This window comes from Clinocottus analis, unplaced genomic scaffold (assembly GCF_023055335.1).
Source record: "Clinocottus analis isolate CAN_PGR_092001 unplaced genomic scaffold, fCliAna1.0.p SCAF_5, whole genome shotgun sequence".
Classification (NCBI taxonomy): domain Eukaryota; kingdom Metazoa; phylum Chordata; class Actinopteri; order Perciformes; family Cottidae; genus Clinocottus; species Clinocottus analis.
The window spans coordinates 8641437-8661509 of record NW_027176207.1 but is presented as its reverse complement, the minus strand read 5'-3'; the positions used below and the strand labels follow the sequence as shown (position 1 = coordinate 8661509).

At 41.1% G+C, this 20073-nt stretch overlaps 2 protein-coding genes across 6 annotated transcripts in view; both read right to left on the bottom strand.

Moving 5' to 3' along the window:
- mink1 (misshapen-like kinase 1) overlaps positions 1–4644 on the bottom strand; it is a 28715-nt gene extending 24071 nt beyond the window's left edge. For all 4 annotated transcript variants that reach the window (XM_068600567.1, XM_068600568.1, XM_068600569.1 and 1 more), the window contains exon 1: positions 3338–4644. In XM_068600567.1, coding sequence (XP_068456668.1) covers positions 3338–3394 — 57 coding nt within the window. In that variant the 5' untranslated portion in view covers positions 3395–4644. The remainder of the gene's footprint in view (positions 1–3337) is intronic.
- Positions 4645–5063: 419 nt separating this feature from the next.
- pld2 (phospholipase D2) lies at positions 5064–19710 on the bottom strand. Of its 2 annotated transcripts, XM_068600516.1 has the most exons (24): positions 19439–19710; positions 15976–16133; positions 15750–15877; positions 15023–15165; positions 14776–14869; positions 14582–14647; positions 14445–14503; positions 14105–14350; positions 13848–13991; positions 13670–13753; positions 13476–13554; positions 13257–13367; positions 12968–13165; positions 12716–12872; positions 12500–12618; positions 11947–12060; positions 11008–11112; positions 10552–10643; positions 10189–10302; positions 9834–9880; positions 9416–9550; positions 8902–9055; positions 8404–8521; positions 5065–8287 (listed from the first exon to the last, which is right to left on the bottom strand). In XM_068600516.1, the coding sequence occupies exons 2-24, from the start codon at positions 16103–16105 to the stop codon at positions 8063–8065; spliced, it is 2862 nt and encodes a 953-aa protein (XP_068456617.1). In that variant the 5' UTR covers positions 16106–16133; positions 19439–19710; the 3' UTR covers positions 5065–8062. The 2 variants fall into 2 exon arrangements, with proteins under 2 accessions (XP_068456618.1, XP_068456617.1); XM_068600517.1 differs by lacking the exon at positions 19439–19710 and having other exon boundaries at positions 5064–8287; positions 15976–16127.
- Between the last annotated feature and the right edge of the window lie 363 nt (positions 19711–20073).

Genomic DNA, 20073 nt, shown 5'->3' with positions numbered 1-20073 from the left:
TTTAAAAAAAAAGGCCTGCCCTTTCTTTGGTTACACAGCTGCAACAATAGTCTCAACCACAAGTCAAAACACTCCCTGAACACCATTAGGGAACAACTTTATAGATGACCGTAAAGGTTTTTGAATGGCTTCCTAATACTTACATTTGGAAGTACTTTTTTCAAATGTAATAACATTTATTTATGTATATTTTTCATTACATTTATTTTGAACAAATTGTGTTTAAGTACATTTTGAGGCTATGAACATGGAGGAAAAGTTAATATCTGAGACACTTTTACTGGCATTCACAATAAAGCTTCATATTAAAATAGTAATGATTTGTATCATGAAAGCTTATTTATGCCAAGCACTTATGCTTGGCATAAAACATGGACTGTTTCACTTCACCAAAATAAAAATCACAAGACTAAATTTCTCATGAGTTTCATTTCCAGAGGGCTGTTATTCCTGGTTACCCAGAATCCAATAATCTCATGACACTATCGAAGTTTCGGTTTAAAAACTGGAAAAACTGGAAATAGGTATTGCAGTTAGTGCAATAGTTTTAAATTGAGAACCAAACAGGAGGAATTCAGCAGCATATTTGTTGGAGTCTGACCATGTTGCTTTCATTGTGTTAGTTCCAAATCTGTAACTCACTAAAATCCAGCCACCTGTAATTGAAACAATTGTGCAGGTGGCTGGACTTTATCCAGTGCTATTGACATTGGAACACAGTGATACAGCCTAAATCTTTTGTTGTGGTCGGTGTACAGTGGACTGTTGCTATGTAGCCTAATGCTGGAGTTCTTCTGTACTATGGAGTTGTTGTCCTCTCGTAGCACTATAGAGCTGTTTTTCTCTGACTTGGTGCCAGTAGTGTTTATCTAATGCAGTGTTTTTCAACCTTTTTGAAGCCACTGCACGTTTTCTACAATAAAAAAATCCTGTCGCACACCAACAACCAAAAAAGTTACATTGCAGCATGATACAGCACATATGGTAGGTAACTATTGCATTACCATTGCAGAGTATTTCATTACTAGGCCAGCCACTATATTGCAGGCTCAATGACAAATTAGTAGCGGCAAATAAATTATATTTTTCTGGACCGATTAAGTGAAATTGGACATTTTTCCACGGCAACCATTGTTCTAATCACTGATCTAATGCATAAGCACAGGACGCACATGCATGCACAGGGACGCACAGGGTGTCGTGCTCCCCCGTCCTGCCAATGGTTTCACACTATTCCACAAGTGGCAGTAACGCACAAGACATGCAGCATGCCCCAACAAAGTCAGGGAAGAAGAGGACTACTAGCAAGTAAACAAACAGGATAAACAAAAATGAATTTAAAAAAGCCCCTCCAAATGTTTGATGAGGGAGGAAATGCATTTAACACATTGGATGGCACTCAAGGATGCACATGATGACTCTTGGTGAGTGATACTGAATGTAAACAAAACTGTTCGTTTACAAGAAAACTCCTCTAAATGGTCAGTTAACCCAAATCACAAACACAGTTTCTCAATTAATTCTAGTGGTAAATGGCCAGGAAGATATTGGTATTCGTGCCACCTCAGCACAATGGATGTAAATGGGTTTTATTTACACATTAAACTCAACAATAACACAGCTAGTGCTCTGCCTCCGGCCAATAGTTTAAAATGTAACCATGACTTCAATTTACTGTACCATACCAGGTCTATGTAAACAGAGATAGTATTGAGAGTGATAATCCAATTCCAAAATTCAATAAAAGGGGTTGTATGTTAATTTAAATGGAAAAAAAAGTAATATAATATGGGCTCTCATATTGCCATTGAATACAGATTTATTATAAAGTTGGGTCAGCTCTAACAATACACTGAGATTTTGAAAAATCAGTTCATTTAAAGTCGGGGCAAAGATAACACAGGTCCAAGCAAGCCAAGATTTGGATAAACTACCCCTGATCTCCTGTTAAGCCCCATAAATCTGTGAAAGTTACAATAACATGCTGCATTGTTTTCTGCTTTTTTAAGAGGGTATGAAACCCTCCAAGTTGAATTTCTTCCAGGGGTATTTGTTTTAAATAGTGAGCCTTTATGCTTTACTTAATCAATTTCACATGTATTTGCTTGTGAATTCCTTAACACTGAGTCTCGATGATGCTGATTATTTTTCATAAAATAACCCACCAAAAGTATTTTTTTACACGGAGAAAAGGACCTCATAATATCAGGTCTAACATTAAAGTTTTAATGATGCCAGATGCACATTTGGTCCTTTTAACTCGAGGCAAAAAAGAAAGAAAAACACATAAAACATAAAAAAAGAGCTATTGTTCCATTTCAAATCAGTAGTTAAGTGTGGAGACAGGGATTTAACCTAGCTTTTCCAAAAGGCAGTGACTGAATCCATAAAATACTTTTTTGTAATGCTAATGAGGTTCTGTCTTTTGGGGATTTACTGCTGCAACAATATCATACATTTTTGATACTTTCCATTAAAACAGAGAAATGCCTCAAAAGGGAACATCAGAGCTGTGGTCTCAATTAAGAAACTGTTCCCTTGGAAGGAAGATCTTCTAGAAAATTGGAATAGTGGTGACTATTTTAGCCTCAATTGATTGAATTGCTTTTCTGGTAAAGTGGTTTTATTGTTGGAAGAGAGTTATCCAAAAAGTGAGGTTGATTTTTTTTTTTTAAACCACTATAAATACCAGGTCAGAAAGCCCAGGGTGTGTTCCAGCCCTTATAAAGTTTAATTCTTGTAGCATTTAATACATACATAGAGTAGTATGAGAATGTCAGTAAGACAAACTAAAAATACCAGATCCAAAATTCCCAAGGAAATGGTTAGAGGATGTCCCATTCAACTTGGAATCACTGACTGTATGGAAAAATACCTCCAAACATAAATATGTTAATTAATATAGATCGTGTCAACCTCAAGGGTTTAGAACTGATGGCTAAAAATACATGATTAAAAAGAACAGATTAATAACTAGATGACAAAGACAAATTGTTTCAGGTGATGCACAAGCGACAGAAGCATCACTGCCATGTTTTTCAATATTCTTTTTTAATGAATGCCCTGATCACAAAAACTTGTCAGCGCTGAAAAATCCCTTATTTATTTGGTGCTCTTTGATGGGAATCTGTGACACTGAACCAGCACAGCCGCCTATGGCGAGGCCAAGGGATGTTTATTCCCCCTCAACTTTGTAGCGTGGGTGTTGAATGGTCGTGCTTGTGTCAGAGGCAAACTGACGCTTCAGCTCATATGACATAACATCCAATGTGTCCCGTCTGCCATAATAGCACATGAATAAAGTGCAGCACACGTATCTTACAACAACAATACTCACCCTCAGAGCTGCGAGGTCTATGTCATCCAGGCTTCGTGTGGGGGCGTTTTCAGACATGGCTGCAGAAACTTACAGCCGTAGCTACCAAGTTAGCCAGATATTTGACAAGAAGCACTGAGGGAAATATTACGTGGCTGCTACAGCGATCTTGAGCGGTGTTATCTGTAGATTAAATCCAGTAAAACGGGCGGTCCAAAATGCTGCAACTGTTGCGGAACAACGCGGTAGCACTTAGATTAGCGAACACATCGCAGATTGAGCTGCCACAGGCGCACCCAGCTGGCTAGCTCACGTCAACTCCGCTCGACAGATGCAATGATATCCGCGGTTTGTTCTCACAATTATCCGATCAAAAAGCAGTTCAACTTCACGTGAGAGATATAGAAACTAAGCGGTCACGTCACCGTTAGCCGGCCATCGGCACCGGTCTAACAGCTGGCAGGTTTTCAACGCGACGCACCTCCGCTGTTGGACACCTTGCTGCGTTCATGTTGACGAGCCGCAAACATCCAGAAAATGTGAGATGGGATGGTATGCTGCTAACACGAACTACCAAACAGGATCAGTGTGTTGCTGAAAGCATTCCTAGTTGCGCTGCTGAGGAGGAAAATAACATTTACGGCTCAATGGGCGCAATGGTTATTTTTAAGGAGAACGCAAGGTCTGATGTGATGGCGTCCCTGGATCCGTCCGCACCAGAACCGACTGTCAGCCTGAAATATACGTCCTTCAAAATATACAGACAAGTGCGGAACATGACAATAATTGGCCCCGTTTGAAATCCGATCCTCTGCGGACTGCAGTTGTCAAAACTTGTTAACACGACTTAAATATTCCTCAATTTCGAGCACAGCGCACGTTGATCCGTAAACCGAGTCAGGTGCGCGCGACTGACCCAACGTCAACTAGAGAGCTAACGTAGCTACGGCTAGTCGGCTAAATAGACTTTTCCACGATAAACTTTCCTTCTTCATCCATTTTCTGTGTTGACAGTCGCGCCTAGCACTGCCAGCCTTCCGGGGGGAAAGCGCAGGCAAGCAGACAAGCACTATTTTTTTTTCCGCAAGGCGCTGCCGTAATACTTGTAAATTGGGGCCAACCACTCTTGAAAGTTAAGCGTTGACTTCGTTCTCACGCGTCCAAATTGTTTAGGAACTGGTAGTTACACGACAACACTAAAGACACGGTACAGTTTTAAAAGCGGCTGCAGCTCAACTTGTTATTTCGCCATGTTTTGCTTCCCGAGTCCTCCCTCCCACTTCCAGCCTTGTTGTAGTCTTGCGGGGTTGTACTGACGATTGGCTGCACACGCTCCTCAAGTGTTTTCTCCTCTTGGATGGCTACGGCGCTTCATCAGGGACAAATTACCTGCAAACGTTACAGCGGAGCTCAATCTACGCAACTGCACCCGTCTGCTCCCAGCAGCACAGCCGAGGTCGTCCTCGGACATACCTGTTCTGCAGTGACCTACTCTGTCACTCTGTTTACGTTGAATCAAAATACTATACTGCTTGATAACTAAATAACACGCTGTAATGTATATTAAAACCCGTTTCTGTTCTTGGTTTAGCTCTGATATGGCAGCTATCCTAACTATAGCTATAACTTAATATAGTTATAACGTAATACTTGTCAGTTCTGCATGATTCACTTCCAAAGCTGTCCACCAAGAATAATAAAAAAAAACTAACAAAAGATATGGCACGGTGCTTTATTGAAGACTTCAACATTCATAGCGAACATTAACTTTATTTTTTTTAATGGTAAATAGTAACCATTTACATGGTTCAGTTTATATGTAGTCGTTCTTAAAATTGTGCTAAAATACATAATTTGTTCCAAGAATTAGACAAAGGATGCTACTGAATTTTAATTAAAAAAAAACAGTGCTTTACATATAATATAGAGCTCACCATTATGTTGTTGCTGTTGACATTGCAAAAAAAAAAATGCACTACAGGAATGTACTACTGTTTTTGTTTGTGTTGAAAATGGGCTACAACAGCATTTTGTTGTGTACACTTGTGTTACATAATGACAATACATTATCCTTTTTTCTCTTCTCTTAGTTTTGTTTTCTTGCAAAATGTCCCTCTGTTTCTAGATGGTATCAGTAGTTCTTGCTGTGGAAGGCTGTTTTTTCATACATACCATTTAAGTAAAAGAAGATATTGACTTTTATATTCCATAAAAACAAGTTTATTGAGTTGTTCAAAACTGTTTTTAAGTGTTTCAGTAATCATTTGTATTATATCTCAGTGTTAGTTAGTTATACATCAGCAACTCTAATAAACCAGATCTGCAGATTTTCATACACAGACTTTCACATTGTGACTTTTAAAAACACAAGTTTTTGTTAGTAGTATATTCCGAAAATTGATTTGTAATGTTGGCTATTAGGCCAATAAAAAAAAATCACGGGAGAAACAGTATAAGGTCACTTCTTAGTATATCACAGACAATTTCGGCAAAATTATTGAATGTCTACCTCTCAAGGTTACCATTTTGTGCCGTACAAGACAGGCTACAGCACATACCCAGCCTCTAGTGTGCAAGTGCTCATAGTGTCTCATTACTTTTTAATATCTTCCTCTGTGAAATGTGCTTCATGTAGTGACAAGGCAGCAATAATGTGTGACCCCTGTCATAGGTCAGATTCACAAACACATTTGTTCTGGAGAAGGGAGGCCTGGGAACTGAAGGGTTGCTGGTTCAAGTGCGGATTGAGTGTGGAGTGGTAGTGGAGAAGTGCTAGTTTGCCTCCTGTGCCCCATGAGCAAGGCACTGAGTTCCAAAAGTGCTCCTTGGACATTGTAATGTCGCTGTCCACTGCCCCTAATACGAGGATGGGTTAGATGCAGAGGCTCAATGTCACTGTGCACTGTGCTGTGTACAATAAAAACTGGTTTAAACGTACTGGAAGCACCTTGGTAGTGTTGTGCACAAAAAGTTGTTCAGACAGACAAGTCTGTGTATTTCACTGGCATTGTCGTAGGTTCAACAATTTAAAAAAAAAAAAACCTTTTTAGACTATGAACTGTATAATGTGACTGGCATGCACAATAATCAATTATTACAAATTTTCAACAACATACAGTTCTCTTTAAAATACATGGGACAAGGAAAACCACAGAAAGACTATAAAACAAAGTTCCTTACAAAAGCCTCACATTCTGCCTTTTGTCTGCCTCTCTGCTGGTTGCACAGGAGCTTTGTAGTTACTGATAAACTTGGCAAGACTGTGTGCTATGTGAGAAACCTTCAAACATGCAAACGGTGCCCTCCCCCCAAATGTTCAATCTCAGGTTACAGAACGTCCTCATTTTCTTCTTCCATTGGTCAAATTACTTTTCTGTCACCATGTCTTCGAGCTAAAGAAACATGCATCATATTCTGTTATTGCATAACAGTAACCCAGGTCCTGCTTTGCCATGAGAGGAACGCAGCAAGTTCTGCCAAGTTATCACACAACATTTCCCTATCAGTCAATACAATATGGATGCTATGTTCGTCCAGTGCAAGACTTGCTCAATTGTAGTGATTCGGTGCTAATGGCTGAGTCAAGAGGATTAACCGTTTGACTGATTGACTAATACCGTGATTTCATATAAAACAAAACCTAAAACTCTTTGTGATTTCAGACTTGAATTTGCTCCGTTGGAATCGAACCGTGAATATGAGACACATTATGCCAATACTCAGTTACAGTAATGGCTCAATGAACTGTGGCCAATAAAAGCCTTGTGCATGTAAATTAATAAAAAAGGGTCAATATGTTAGACATTTAATGGCACCTGGAAATAGCTGAAGTGGATCGTGGAATGTTTTGTACTGTTCTGCTGACAACATGATGAAATAATAATTCACTTCGGTTGCCATGGCGACTTTAAAAAAAGCAACAATTAGCGGTAAATCAACCTAGCACCCTTTAATTATCTTGTCCTCCTTTTCTTCCCTCGAACAGCTTTCCCACCTGATTATCCATCCAAAAATATTGAAATGATTTCGCGTCAACGGAATTGATCCGTCCTCTTTCAACATATTACCGTCTATTTTCCGGTCCACCAACCTGGCGTAGTAAGTTATCCCTATTATCAGTACTCTCCCTTTTCTGCCCTATCCAGTTTTTATTTCAGCTACAATCCAGTCATTTCTCTCTTTATAACCGTCACCATAACAACCACAAATGTTCTGACAGATTTGCTGGCACTGCAGTGAGAGGTGAAGCCTCGGAGGGAGAGAGGGAGACGATAGCGAGAGAGAGAGAGAGAGAGAGACAGAGACACCCACCCACCCAAAAACCTTGCACCAATAAATGTACACTACGTTCCCAAATCATGTGAGATGCTTGATTTCCAACACAATCTTGCAATCCTCCCCTGACTCATACATTCTTTTATGTGTGTCTAACACCACCGCCAGCCCTTAAGTTCAGATTGCACCGCGGTGCAAGTTATGCTGCAAAAAGAATCATCGCGGGAAAAAATTGGACAGTCTATTGTTCTAAATCATGATTAACCAAAATCTACATTTCAGTGGTTATGTTCAGACTCATCGTCAGTCAAGGAGACAATATAAAAAAGCAACTGAAGCAATGTCTTTCCTCACCACTGCAGCATCAGTGTCATAACTATTGTGCTGAACCATTAGAAACTATGAGGAGGAGCATGTGGTGCAGCAGCCCCTTAGCTGCTACGTGGTGGTCTGATCTGAGCTCAGCTGCGGTTATGTCCACAGCCCCACAGGAGCCATGCCTTCTTTAGTGTTCAGCGGAGGCAGCAGGTTCTCCTCACACAGGAACCTCAAGGGGAAGTGGACCAGCAGCCCTCGGACAGCCTTGAGCTCCTCTCTGGCCTGCTCCGGGTCTGTGTCGCAGAGGCGTTCCTCGTTGGCGTGTTCCTTCAGCTGTCGCATGTTGTGGACAGCGTTGTGGGGCAGGCATTTGAAGACCTGGAGTCGACCAACCAACGAGAACAAAGAGGGGGGGGGGGGTAAGAAAACCACACAACGCAACTGACTAAAAAGATCATGATTTTGATGCACCATCATTAGGTTATAAGTTATACCTTGTCGTAAATCGTGGCATTCAGTTTAGCAGATGCATTCCAGCTCAAGAAGAAGAATTCATCGCTGATTGGATCATCAACATTGACACTGGGGTCTGAAGAAGCTCCAACGAGAACGCTGGTGGGGAAAATTAATAAATAAATAACAGCCAAAAGGTTCTGCAAGCGTAAAGCATTCAAACATTACAAACGTTCTCATGTCACAACACAATTCAAAGTTCTGAAGTGAGGATTCAACTATGTAGGTTTGTATAAGGGAAATAATTACCATTTTATCATACCATTTACACATGAGAGGATTTTCTTGTATATCACAAAAAAAAACAGATGGTTCCGCACTTGTTGCCAGATCCCAGTTAGTAGCTTCTCAATCAAAACTAAGCTGGTTTTCCATGACAGACAAGTGATGAACTCCCTCAGAGAGGTAGTAACAGTTCATGGTCATGCATAAATAGAATAAATAGAATAAATTTCAGCCGTTACATATCCCGTCCTGACCTGAAACACTCTTTCCGCAGAGCGAGTGTGAGGGGTCCTGCCTGGTACTCCTGCCCTCCCATGACGGAAAGCACCCGGTCTTCATCTTCCACAAACACTGCCATCTCACTATCTCTGTTGCCCAGCATGCTGCGGTCATTGATGTTGGCTGATCCTGGAACACGCGTGGAGAGTACGAGCATTAACAATCTGTCATTCCAGAGACGTCACTCAACGCATGAAGCAACCCGCAAAATAAAATAATGTAATATAGCATAAATATTCTTCACAATGAATCCAGGTTTCTCTTGTTCGGTACGGTGTAATCTGAAGATAATCTGTACATTTTTTTGTTGAGTGCAGAAATCAAAGCTGACTAATCACAGAGTCTGTGGAAGAAGTTTATCTTGGCAAACAAACCACTGATTTAAGCGTTTTCATTTGTTTAACACACTCATGCTGGTTTAACATTTAAGAAATATTAAGTCCTGGCCATAGCTCATTTATAACCTGTTTTTTCACAGCGATGACGCACCAATGATATAGCAGCGGTCATCAGCAATGAGGGTCTTGCTGTGAACATAGATGAGCTCTGTGACAAGCGACTCGGAGAGCTGGGTATGTTTTCTCAGGCCGCACAGTGTGATGTACTCCGTCCACTGGTCCTTAACTGGGGGTCAAATCAGAATCACATTAATCACAAAGGACAATGCAAAACAATGGGAATGTATTAAGAAACTTACAGAGACTTTTAAAAATGGATGTGAAAAAAAGAAGAATTCAAGGAGGAAAATGGTGACTGGTGGGCAGATACCTAGTACCAGTAGCTTCAGTTTAAAGGAGCAACACGAAGAAAAAGAAAGAAACATGTTAGAGAGGAAACAGGTGATATCGAGTGATGTCAGGTGGATTTTTGTGTGGAAATCAGAGCAGATAAGTGACAGAAAACTCACCATCTTTAAGTCTTGAGAGAATGGAGTGCTCCCCTCGGCACATGGTCCTAGGACATTAATCCTTCATTAAAACTATTTCATCAACACATCATGGGGCAATAATATATTGATAAATCTTAAGCAATAATAACTTGCAGAGTTTTCAAGTTGCACTTTTGGTTGATGGAAACCCCAGCCTTGTGCTACAACTTTGAACTACTACTAATTCCATAACATAATATTTCTACTTGTTTACTTCTATTTAAAAAAAGTAACTGGTGCAACAGTTACTTTTGTAATACACAAAAAAAAAAAATGCAAATCCTAAACTTTTGCATTTTGCACATGATTGATAACGGGAGGAAAAGACTCTAACCTGTAAGTGAAGTGCAGAATAGCTTGGATGGCATTTCCACCTCCAGTTTTGATGTCTCCCTCAAAGCCAGGAAGCAAAGGAACCACCACAAACACCCTGTACTTCTTCTGCTCTCTGCAATAAGACACAATGTCAAAAAAACATTACTAAAAGTGGACTATTCCTTTCACTAATATTTCTATGTTGGGTAAATGCTGAAATGTACTCATTGTTGAATCTCTTTGAAATGGGCTTTGTTTACCAAGTTTTAATTTCACTACGAGCTTCACGGAGAAACTGCTTTATAACTTCAAGGTTCAAGGTTGTGGGTATGCAAAATAAATGAAGCGCCACGTAAATCTGCCTTGTGCAAACCAACCAGACCTGTGGGCGCGCAAGATTCGATTCACAATTGCATCACCGATCCCATTATAGATGGTCTTCCCATCATCGGCACAGCTGATGAAGAACTGGTTCTGAGGGCAGAGAAAAGGCAGATGGTGGCTCGGTATGAGGTGAGGGCCAACACAGGTAGGTAGCTGGCAGGGAACGGGCCGAGCCGTGATTATATTTAGACTCATGACAACTCATGCTTTGACACAGAATCTTTCAGTGGCATTGAAAATTAAAGAGTCAAATGCAGGTAAATTAGAATCACATGCTGAAACATCAGAAAGGAAACCAATCTACATCTACAAATAGAAAAAAAAATAACACCCACTCTTAGGCGGTAACAGTAATATTTTTTTGCTGTGTTTGCTATGATTTTGAAAGTATTAACAAATTAGAAAGCATTGATAGAGACATATGCATACATATATTTGTCTGTTCCTGCAGTACCTCAATGTAAATGTAGTGCTCGCTGTTCTCGATGGTGTGAATGTAGGCATTAAGGATCGAGCACTCATTGATTCCAGTTGACCAGTGGTCGGCAGAACGTAACACCTGAAGATGAGACAAGTGAGTCCATTGGTCGTGTCTTTTACATCAAGTCAACCAAGTTTAGCTCAAGACTGGGGGAGGAAAAAGGAACTTAAACATTACTACGTTAGACATTTTAAAGTACTTTTTAAAGCTTCAGCTGTATCATAGACGTGCAAGAAATCAGAAACTTGAAACTGCTGCTCTCAGTTTTTTTTAAAATTTTATTTAAGAGAGTTGTGATGTACTCAACTACTGCCCTGCAGCAACTTCTACTTCACATATATTATTTTGGGGACGTGCTATGAGCTCCACAGCTCTGATACAAAATTTGAAGTCCCTAAAACCTGAATACGCGACCAACTAAAAACCTGAGAGGAAAGCTACAACCTAAGGTTAAGTTACTGGCCTTCAGCCACCTTAAAGAAGAAAATACACACTACAAAAGCTATTGTTACTCAACACTCACTCAGTCAGAATGGCGTGAGAACAATAGCCTCTGCCACACCAGTTGTGTTTCTAGTGCTAGTATTTCACATGACCTCGACCACATTTCCCATGAAGCCCGTTGAAAATGAGACGCTTCCACTTGTTCCCCCTCCCCGTCGTTGGCAATCCATTTGTTTTCCCTGGTTTTACTGGAGAGCATAAACATGTTGGAAGTGATTTTTTCCAACAGGCTTTGCTCTTGTTCCACCATCTGCCATTGCAAAAAAAGCTTTGAATACTTAAGCGGCACTTTAAAAAAAAGGCAGAACAGTGTCTCTTTGTTGTACCGTTAAGAAATCCATTTGATTTCCTGCTAGCTCTGACTCAGTGTCTTGGTGTATAGTAACTGGGCCATTAGTGCTTAAATACCTGCACTTTGGCCTTGCTGGATCCGGGCACCGTGAATGAGAGCGAGTCTGCAGTGCAGTGAGACTTGGGAAGAAGGTAAGGGTAGAACTCGTCCTTGTACTTGTTTTTGAAGATCTACAGAAGACAAAACATATGAATGAAAGCAAGATTTTTGACCTTGCTGCTGGTCATGTTTCCTACAGAAGCCTTGATTGAAACAAAAAGTTAGATTCACATCATTTCACGACCGGCTATCTGAGTCGTATCGTTGTAGTAGTGGAAAAACAATAGGTTAGCGTGAAATTCCATAATCAAGTTGAAATATTTCAACAGGTCCAAGGCGACACTAGTGTCAGAGTGCTTTAGTTCTGTGTGAAAGCTTTAAATAATACACAAATTAAACTTTGTACATTTACGGTAAATTATGCATTGAAGCCAACTGAAGCTTATACACAGACTCCTTTGCCAGGCTGAAGACGTTCCAGTCCAGTAGCATGATGAGGACGTTGACAGTAATATGACCCAGGTAAACCCAGGTACTTTTGAAATGGCCGCGCTTTGCTTTGAGCCTGACCTTCGTAAAGTTCCAGCGCTGGATGAAGTGGCGGGCTACATCCCTGGCAGCCCTGCCATGAACAGCTGCAGAGAAATCACGCCACGGCATGCGGGGAACCTGAGTACGGTCGATGTTATCTGAAAAATATATAAAAAGCAAAACCTTTTAGCTCTTTCCTCTTCAAATGTTTGCATGTACGTGATACTGACTGAGATTAAAAGCTTGAGACAATACCGTCAAACGGTTTGTCCAGTTGGACCCAGTCTTTCCTGATAAAGTTGCTGTAGTCTTTGCCAAGCCACAGTTTAGTGTTGCCAGTCAGATCACCGAGGACCTGCTCTGTTTGCTTGTCTGGTTCAGATGGCTTTGAACCATCAGACACGCCATTATCCTAGTTAGAAGAGACATTTGTGAGTGTCTACAGGGATTGTGACACACTGGTTTATGAACTAATGTAAACACATTCATGCTTTATTAGTTTCTTACGACTGCATCTCCTTTGGGCTCCTCCTCGGCCGTCTCTGTCAAACCCAGGTCAGTTAGCCGGTACTGGCTGTCATCCCATCTCCCAAACGCCAGGTCAAGGCCCCCCACAAAGGCTACCGTTTGGTCAATGGCCACGGTTTTTTCATGGTGAGCCCACATGAACACCACAGAGGACACATGGTCAGGATGTCGCATCACCTGACGGACATAGGGGTTCAAATTGATGTTAAGGTATAAGATGAGGCCTCTGGTCATTGTGCGTATCAAATTATGTGGGGGTGTGAAAGACCTTGATGTTTGGGTGCATGTTCATAAGAGTCCTCTTGCTGTGCTCACTATTGATGCCCAGGGCCATCTCCATCTCTTTGTACAGCAGAACACACACTTTGACTCCTTGTTCCTGCAGGAAGGAGTTAAAGACGACTACATTTATCAGCGCGGGTAATCTGATGTTTGAAATTTATTTAACTGGTATGGCGGAAAAGAACAAGACATAAAGAGTTCTTACTGCTTTGCGTTTGAGTATCTCATCCAGGCGCCAGTAGTTATCGGTTGCTGGTCTCTTTAGGAACACTTCAGGGCTGAGCCTGACAGAAAAGACATTTACATTATTCACATTACAAATGCAAAAATATTAAAATGTTACAAACTTGGTAAAACGAAGCCTCTTCATCAACAAATATAGATTTTGCAGACACTTACCACCAATCCGTGATGAAGATTTCCTCCTTAGCTTGTTCCAAAGCATCAGCCAGGTCTGCAAAGTAGCCACTTCCATTCACATACCTTCAAACAATATCCATGAGCCATGAAGATTAGCAAATGAGAATAAAATGGGAAAACAGATAGCTGTAAATCTCCACTAAAATATGTATCTGACCATTTAGTGAGCGCGTTCTCCCGTGGCGGCGCGAACCCCTCGAAGCGTTGCACTTTGAGAAAGTCGGAAGTGTCTGCCAGCCGGTTGATTTCATGACTCCACCAATGAATCTGTCTATAGCTGCTGCATCTGATGATTAGACTCCTGAACAAGAGCAACAGGCCATGCGTCACAAACACAACATAACCTCAGGTATAAATACATGCAGTATGCTGGAGCTCTTCGTACGAAGGCAGGCAAACAAATAGCTGACCCACCGAGTGAAGTTCTCAATGCACACTCCATATCTGGTGTCTGTGTAAGCACGGCCCACTTTCACTTTGAACTCCGGGTCAAACAGCAACACAAAGTTGATCGTGCTGTAGTCTCGGTTCATGTACATAAGGAAGGAGTCTTTAACCACCAGCCAGCGCCGCGACCAACGGAAACAGAACTGATGATGGCCAATGCAGTTGAGACCTTGGATCCGGTGACCCCCCGACCTCTTGAAAATGGGTCCCTCCCTGAGACAAGTTGACATAATTAATCTTTATCACGCACTTAGTCATTGAACCTATTTTTCCTTGCACCTCACACAGTCTCAGTAAGTTTGCTTACAAGCCTTTGGGTCCGAGGTCAGTGATGAAGGAGAGAACTCCGACGGAGAGGAATTCCAGCTGAAAAAAAGCAGATGTGAAAATGGCATTGTGCTGCATGGCGTCCACTTATGCATGTCTTTATGTTAGAGCTATTACCATGCTGTGATCATTCCTGCAAAACGAGTTCTCCAGCAGACCATTCAGGTACTCTTCAAGGTGTTTCTGCAATAGAAAAGCAGATCAGTAAAAGTATGTTTCACAATTCTGAAATGCAGTTAATAAAGAAAACCAATCTTCTTTGTATAAAATACATAAAAATCTTCAACATTTCTGATTGGCTTGTTTGATACCATTTTGCTGGAGGACCTCCTGATCCGGTCAGTCCCTTGTAGGCTGGGCATTTCCTCTGACATGGCCCTCAGCTGCTGCCTCTCCTTTGCAAATCTTTGAGAGAAATTTGAATATTAAAATGACTTGGTGCTTGAGAAATCTGACCATAACAATTCAGAGCACCACATCACACAGATTTTACATGACAGGTCTCTCAGAGTGAGAGGTTGATTTTCACGATTAAAACAATTCGATTGGTGCACCGACCTTCCCAGAGGCATCAAGTGAAGCATCATCTTGTGCTTGTAAAGGTCTCGATGCAGCTCTTGGAAGTGCTTGTACTTCCTCTTCACTGTCCAGTGGAAGTGGCCATGTGTGAGTTTCACGGTGTACAGGGTGCCTACATGGACCTGGAGGGACATTATTGAAATTATGTAAATTTGCATGGTTGTTTAGACTTAGGAAAATATATATGGACAGTAAAATAAAATTGTGCTTCTCGGAAAAATTCAAATGATCTCATAAACATGATGCTTTTTTAATTAAAGTGCCTATGTAGAAATGTAGCATAAAAGTTTAAGGACCATATGGATGTGTAATAGTGAGCTACTTAAATTGTATTTATCAAGCACAGTGCACGTTTACTGCTTTATTTTGCACTCTGATCAGATCCTAAACTGCATTTCGTTGTCTCAGTAATTTGTACTTTGTGTAATGATACTAAAGTGAAATCTGAATCTAAATGAATGCCCTGTCTTTAGAAGCCCCAGCAATAAAACCTGGCATCGCAGAAACCACTTCCTCAGTCACTTCATGGTGTTTTCAGCCAGGCTTCAAAATGAAATCAGAGTGACTTGGTAATAAAGAGTGAGGAATGAAAGTTAAATGTGTGTGCTTTAACTTTGAGCTTATCTAATGCCCTTTATAAATACTAGTATCTTGTTTACAACCACCAACTAAAAAATCACATGTGATAATAAAAAACCTGGTGTACCTTTGAGCGAGTAGTGTATTTCTCTGTGTTGTCCACTCTGCATGAAATAGGTATACCAGGCATTAAGAAAGGCACACCTTCATCTTTTACTTCAGGAAGATGATGCACCACATAGAAAGGGCGACCGTCTGGAATTTAGAGGATTAGAACTTTTTAATAAAAGTCTGCTGATGCAGTCATTAGAGCTTCCGTTGAATGTATTTACAAATGGGACAGTTTGTCTTACCACTGCTGGACATGAGGCCATCTCTCTCGTCTGGAGACATATCACGAATGTCATGAGAAAAGCGCCTCCTGTTCAAGTGTTGGGCCGTCGAGCTTTGAGCCGCCGGCTCGACCCCATCTGGGCTGGCCATCGCACAGTTGTAGCAAGTGCCAGCAGCCCTGATGCAAAGACAAAAGATAAGGGAGGTTCACATTTACAGTTCAGAGTGTTGGCACCTTTCCACCATTAAGCAAACATCATGAACACGACAGCGGCATGCATGAGAGCACAATGGAGACCGATCTATAGCTGATAGAGATTTTAAAGACACATATTATAGTATATTTCATATTAATTGAAGGGATTCTGCGTATATTTCCTATACTCTACATGGCTACATGTCAAACTTCATGTAACTTTAGGTGGTATCTGTCCTTCTACCCTTAATAGTAGCAGAGGTGCATGAACTAAAAATAACATCAATAGATGAAGTAGCCTCAGCAGCAGAGTAGGCATCGCCACTGCGTCACACGAGAAGTCTAGGACTCGACTACCAGTGGGAGAAAAAGGTGCGTGTGAACCCTTTTGTATCGCGTGGGTAGATGCATTGAATGGCTGAGTGTTTCCTGGGCAACTAGGCAAAGGGGAGGGAGTATGTGTGTGTGTGTGTGTGTGTGTGTGTGTGTGTGTGTGTGTGTGTGTGTGTGTGTGTGTGTGTGTGTGTGTGTGTGTGTGTGTAGGGTAAAGAAGAGAGAGCTGTGGAATGAAAATGAGGATAAAACGTATACTAATAATACTAGCACGGAAGGACACACAAAATGTACTGAAAACTGAGCTAATTTCCATATTAATAGTTGTAGAGGACACAATTACTATGTTGTCATTTTCATTATCTTCAGCATAACTTGCTTGGTTTTGCTTCTACCAACATATAGTATTTAAACTTCAATGTTAGTGATAGAGTTTTGGATCAAGATATATAAAATAATTGAAGAGGTTCCCACTAAATGTACATGCAAAATTGTGTCACTTGGACTAAACAGTGTATCTTATTTCCCATCTAAATTCAGGAGAAACTATACAAGAAGCTGAGTAGCAGGTTTGGGCCGGCATACTGAACGCAGGCTGGGTACATCCCCTGGACTGCATTATCTTGCAGCAGCATCGACAGGCTCAAGGAAAGGCAAAAATAAATATAAGAACAAGTGAAAGCAGCAGTTAAAAAAACATTCAAAGAATGTGTACTTCAAAAAGGTTGCATACCTTTTTCTGGAGAGGAGATGAAACTGTAAGTATTTGTGTTCAATAAGCATCTCTTTTGGATTCTTTGTTATTTCTTTGTTTTGTCTGTTTATTCAATCATTTTCTTCATAACAAAATACATCTTGATTGTTTTGACTCATTAGGTGTATTAGGCTCGACTTACAACTGCTGAACAACTCTTTTGAATTTCCATCATTTGCTGAAGAACGTACTTAACACCTGTGATTCCCATGAAAAGAACAACTTATGTTTTAATTGCAATGAAACCCATGGTTGGACCATTTCTTCTTTATCATCTTGCTGCACAGCTATTGCTGCACTATTCCAAAGCTTTTGTTGTTGTTGTTTCCACTAATAATACAGGATATTCTCTGGCCGTTCAGCCATGTACATTGACAATAAACCGTGTCATTAAAATGTACTGCTGTTTGTTGAGAGAGATATGTTGACAAACTAATATTTGGCCCTCTTTTTTCTTGGATCAGTTTACTCCCGGGTGAGAAACTAGCTGGCTACTGCCAAAGAGCATGTATTGTGTGCAATAAACTGACATGCATGAAAGAATTATCTTAAAATATATTCTGTTAACCCTTTAAAAGGCCGACAAGTCTAGTGTTGCCTTAACAAGCCTCTCTTCTTTATTGAAGTGAAACTTATTTAGGCTTCCTACCTGTGAAACACACTACACCCACCCAGAGTCCTCTACATCAGGAGCCAAATTGGCCAGAGGGGAGTGCTTTTACTGAGAGCCAAGCAACATCTTACACACCAACTGTTATGCGCATACACCTTTGTGTGTGTTTCAGTGGTGCTGGATCGGTTACCACTTAGTGTTGTCGGCAACAAGACCTTCTGCACATTCTGACATTGTGTAGACAATATTGGGTTAAATTGGTGGTAGAGCACCACAAGTCCCAATATAAGGAGCTTATACTAACTTTACTTAATTATGTTTGCAATGTGTTGGCCAAGAATAGCCATGTTTTTTTTTCGTTTTTTTATTATCAAGTGTTCTGTATTCCATATTCTTCCAGTATAATTATTAAATATGATACCTTCACCACCACCAAAAAAAAAAAGAATAATTCCAAAGTTTGTACAGCAATTTGAAGATATTTTACAAAGGTTAACGATCAACTAGATACCTCTTGAAAATCTTGTTTTTACTGGTGACTCTAACAGTTCTCACCCTCCTGCTATGACGTAGAGGCGTATTCAGGGCGTGACCAGTACACCTTGGTATTACCACTGGGTGTGGCTTTAGATGAAGCAGATAATACAAATGACTGGAAACCTAAAGAAACTAAGTTACATTGATTTTTTTTTTTTAAAGGTTACCATGCTTGGACTTGTCACATATGGATATGATCTGATGAATATTTTCTTAGGGGCAACAAGGTAAATGCAGTATAGTATTTATTTTCAAAGGTGTCATAATGAATACATCTTCACAAATGTTTATGTTCTGATCTTTTAGAAACGAGACATGCACGTGGCCCTTAAATACATACCGAGACAAACGATATGAAACGTGCAACCGAATGACAGGATGTGACACATTCCGACATGACTGAAACAACAGTGCTGACACAGTCACCTCGCTGGAGCCCATTGGATTTCCTCAAATCTACGCAACTGTATTTAAAATAAGCATAGTTTCTGACTGTTCCACTTCATCAATAACCACAGTAAACTGTCATGAGCTTTTTAACATGGGTTAAGACACAAGTTTGGAGATGAACACACATGTTTGCCTCTTATTTTGTAAGTATGGATAAGTTTGCAGCCATTGTTGCCAATGCTGTGCTGCTGTCTGATCAGAACAGTGCACCGTAACACCAACATCTGTATCATCCACTTTTTATAGTTTACACAACCGAGGCGATCGCGCGACAGTTGAGTCTCTTTATGTCTCCGGGCTCAGACTTCACAGGCTGACATTGCTTGAATACCAAGTTCAGTCGTCTCCACCCAAACCCTCGTTTCCCCCCACAGCGACGTTTTCCACGAAGAAACTACGTCTCAGTTTACAAAACGACGCCACGAACATCAATTGGCGACAGTGATCACGGTCGGCTGTTGACGCGTCACACGGTTACCGAGCTCGGCGCTGAGTATTTGTGAAATCCGCAGCTGGACTCATCCTAAAGCGGCAATGCTGCGACAGCTAAGCCCGGGAGGAGCGATACCCGTGTAACTTTAGGCCCACACAGATACTTACTTTCAGTTCAAATACCGCCGCGACTCTGCACACACAGCTATTCCACGCCTGGGACCAAAGTGGGCCTACATGCAGGCTAAAAGTAAGATTTCATCGTTTATGAGCCCGTGTCTTGTCAATGAGGAGGTCACTTGTATTCCCCGTGGGTGATGCACGCAGTAGTCCCTCCCTCCTATCGGGTGTCTAGTGGGACAGTGTGGAGGAAAAAGGAAAAATACGAAAAAATAGCAGCGCGAGGCAGCACCTTCTTAGCATATGTTGCCTCTTGTGTTTAATCCGATTTCACGGAAACCGCATGATGTTTAGTCACAAATAGTGAGCTTATTTTTTTTTTGCGTGACAAAAGTTGGAGTGAAGGACGAGACAAGTCCCGACAGGCTGCCACCATCAGGGGAAACCATGGGAGAAACACACACCTGCACGCACACATGTATACAAACGCACACACAAGCACACACAGGTTGAAATTGAGGTAAGGGCGGAGGAGGACGACGAGGAAGAGGAAGAGGAAGAGGGGGGGGCTCAAGGCGGGGGTCTCCAATGAAGCTCTATGATTACGTTACTTCTCTGTGTTCGACGTGATTCACGAAACATATCACGAGATTTCCGGAGAGCATTTTCAATTTGCAAACAGC

Excerpts from the sequence above, each read along its gene's own strand:
- pld2 (XM_068600516.1), bottom strand. The coding sequence starts at position 16,105 with ATGGCCAGCCCAGATGGGGTCGAGCCGGCGGCTCAAAGCTCGACGGCC. Across the intron at positions 14,870-15,022 it reads CACTTGATGCCTCTGGGAAG|ATTTGCAAAGGAGAGGCAGC; the intron begins GTCGGTGCACCA and ends TTTCTCTCAAAG. Across the intron at positions 14,504-14,581 it reads GCAGGAATGATCACAGCATG|CTGGAATTCCTCTCCGTCGG; the intron begins GTAATAGCTCTA and ends GCTTTTTTTCAG.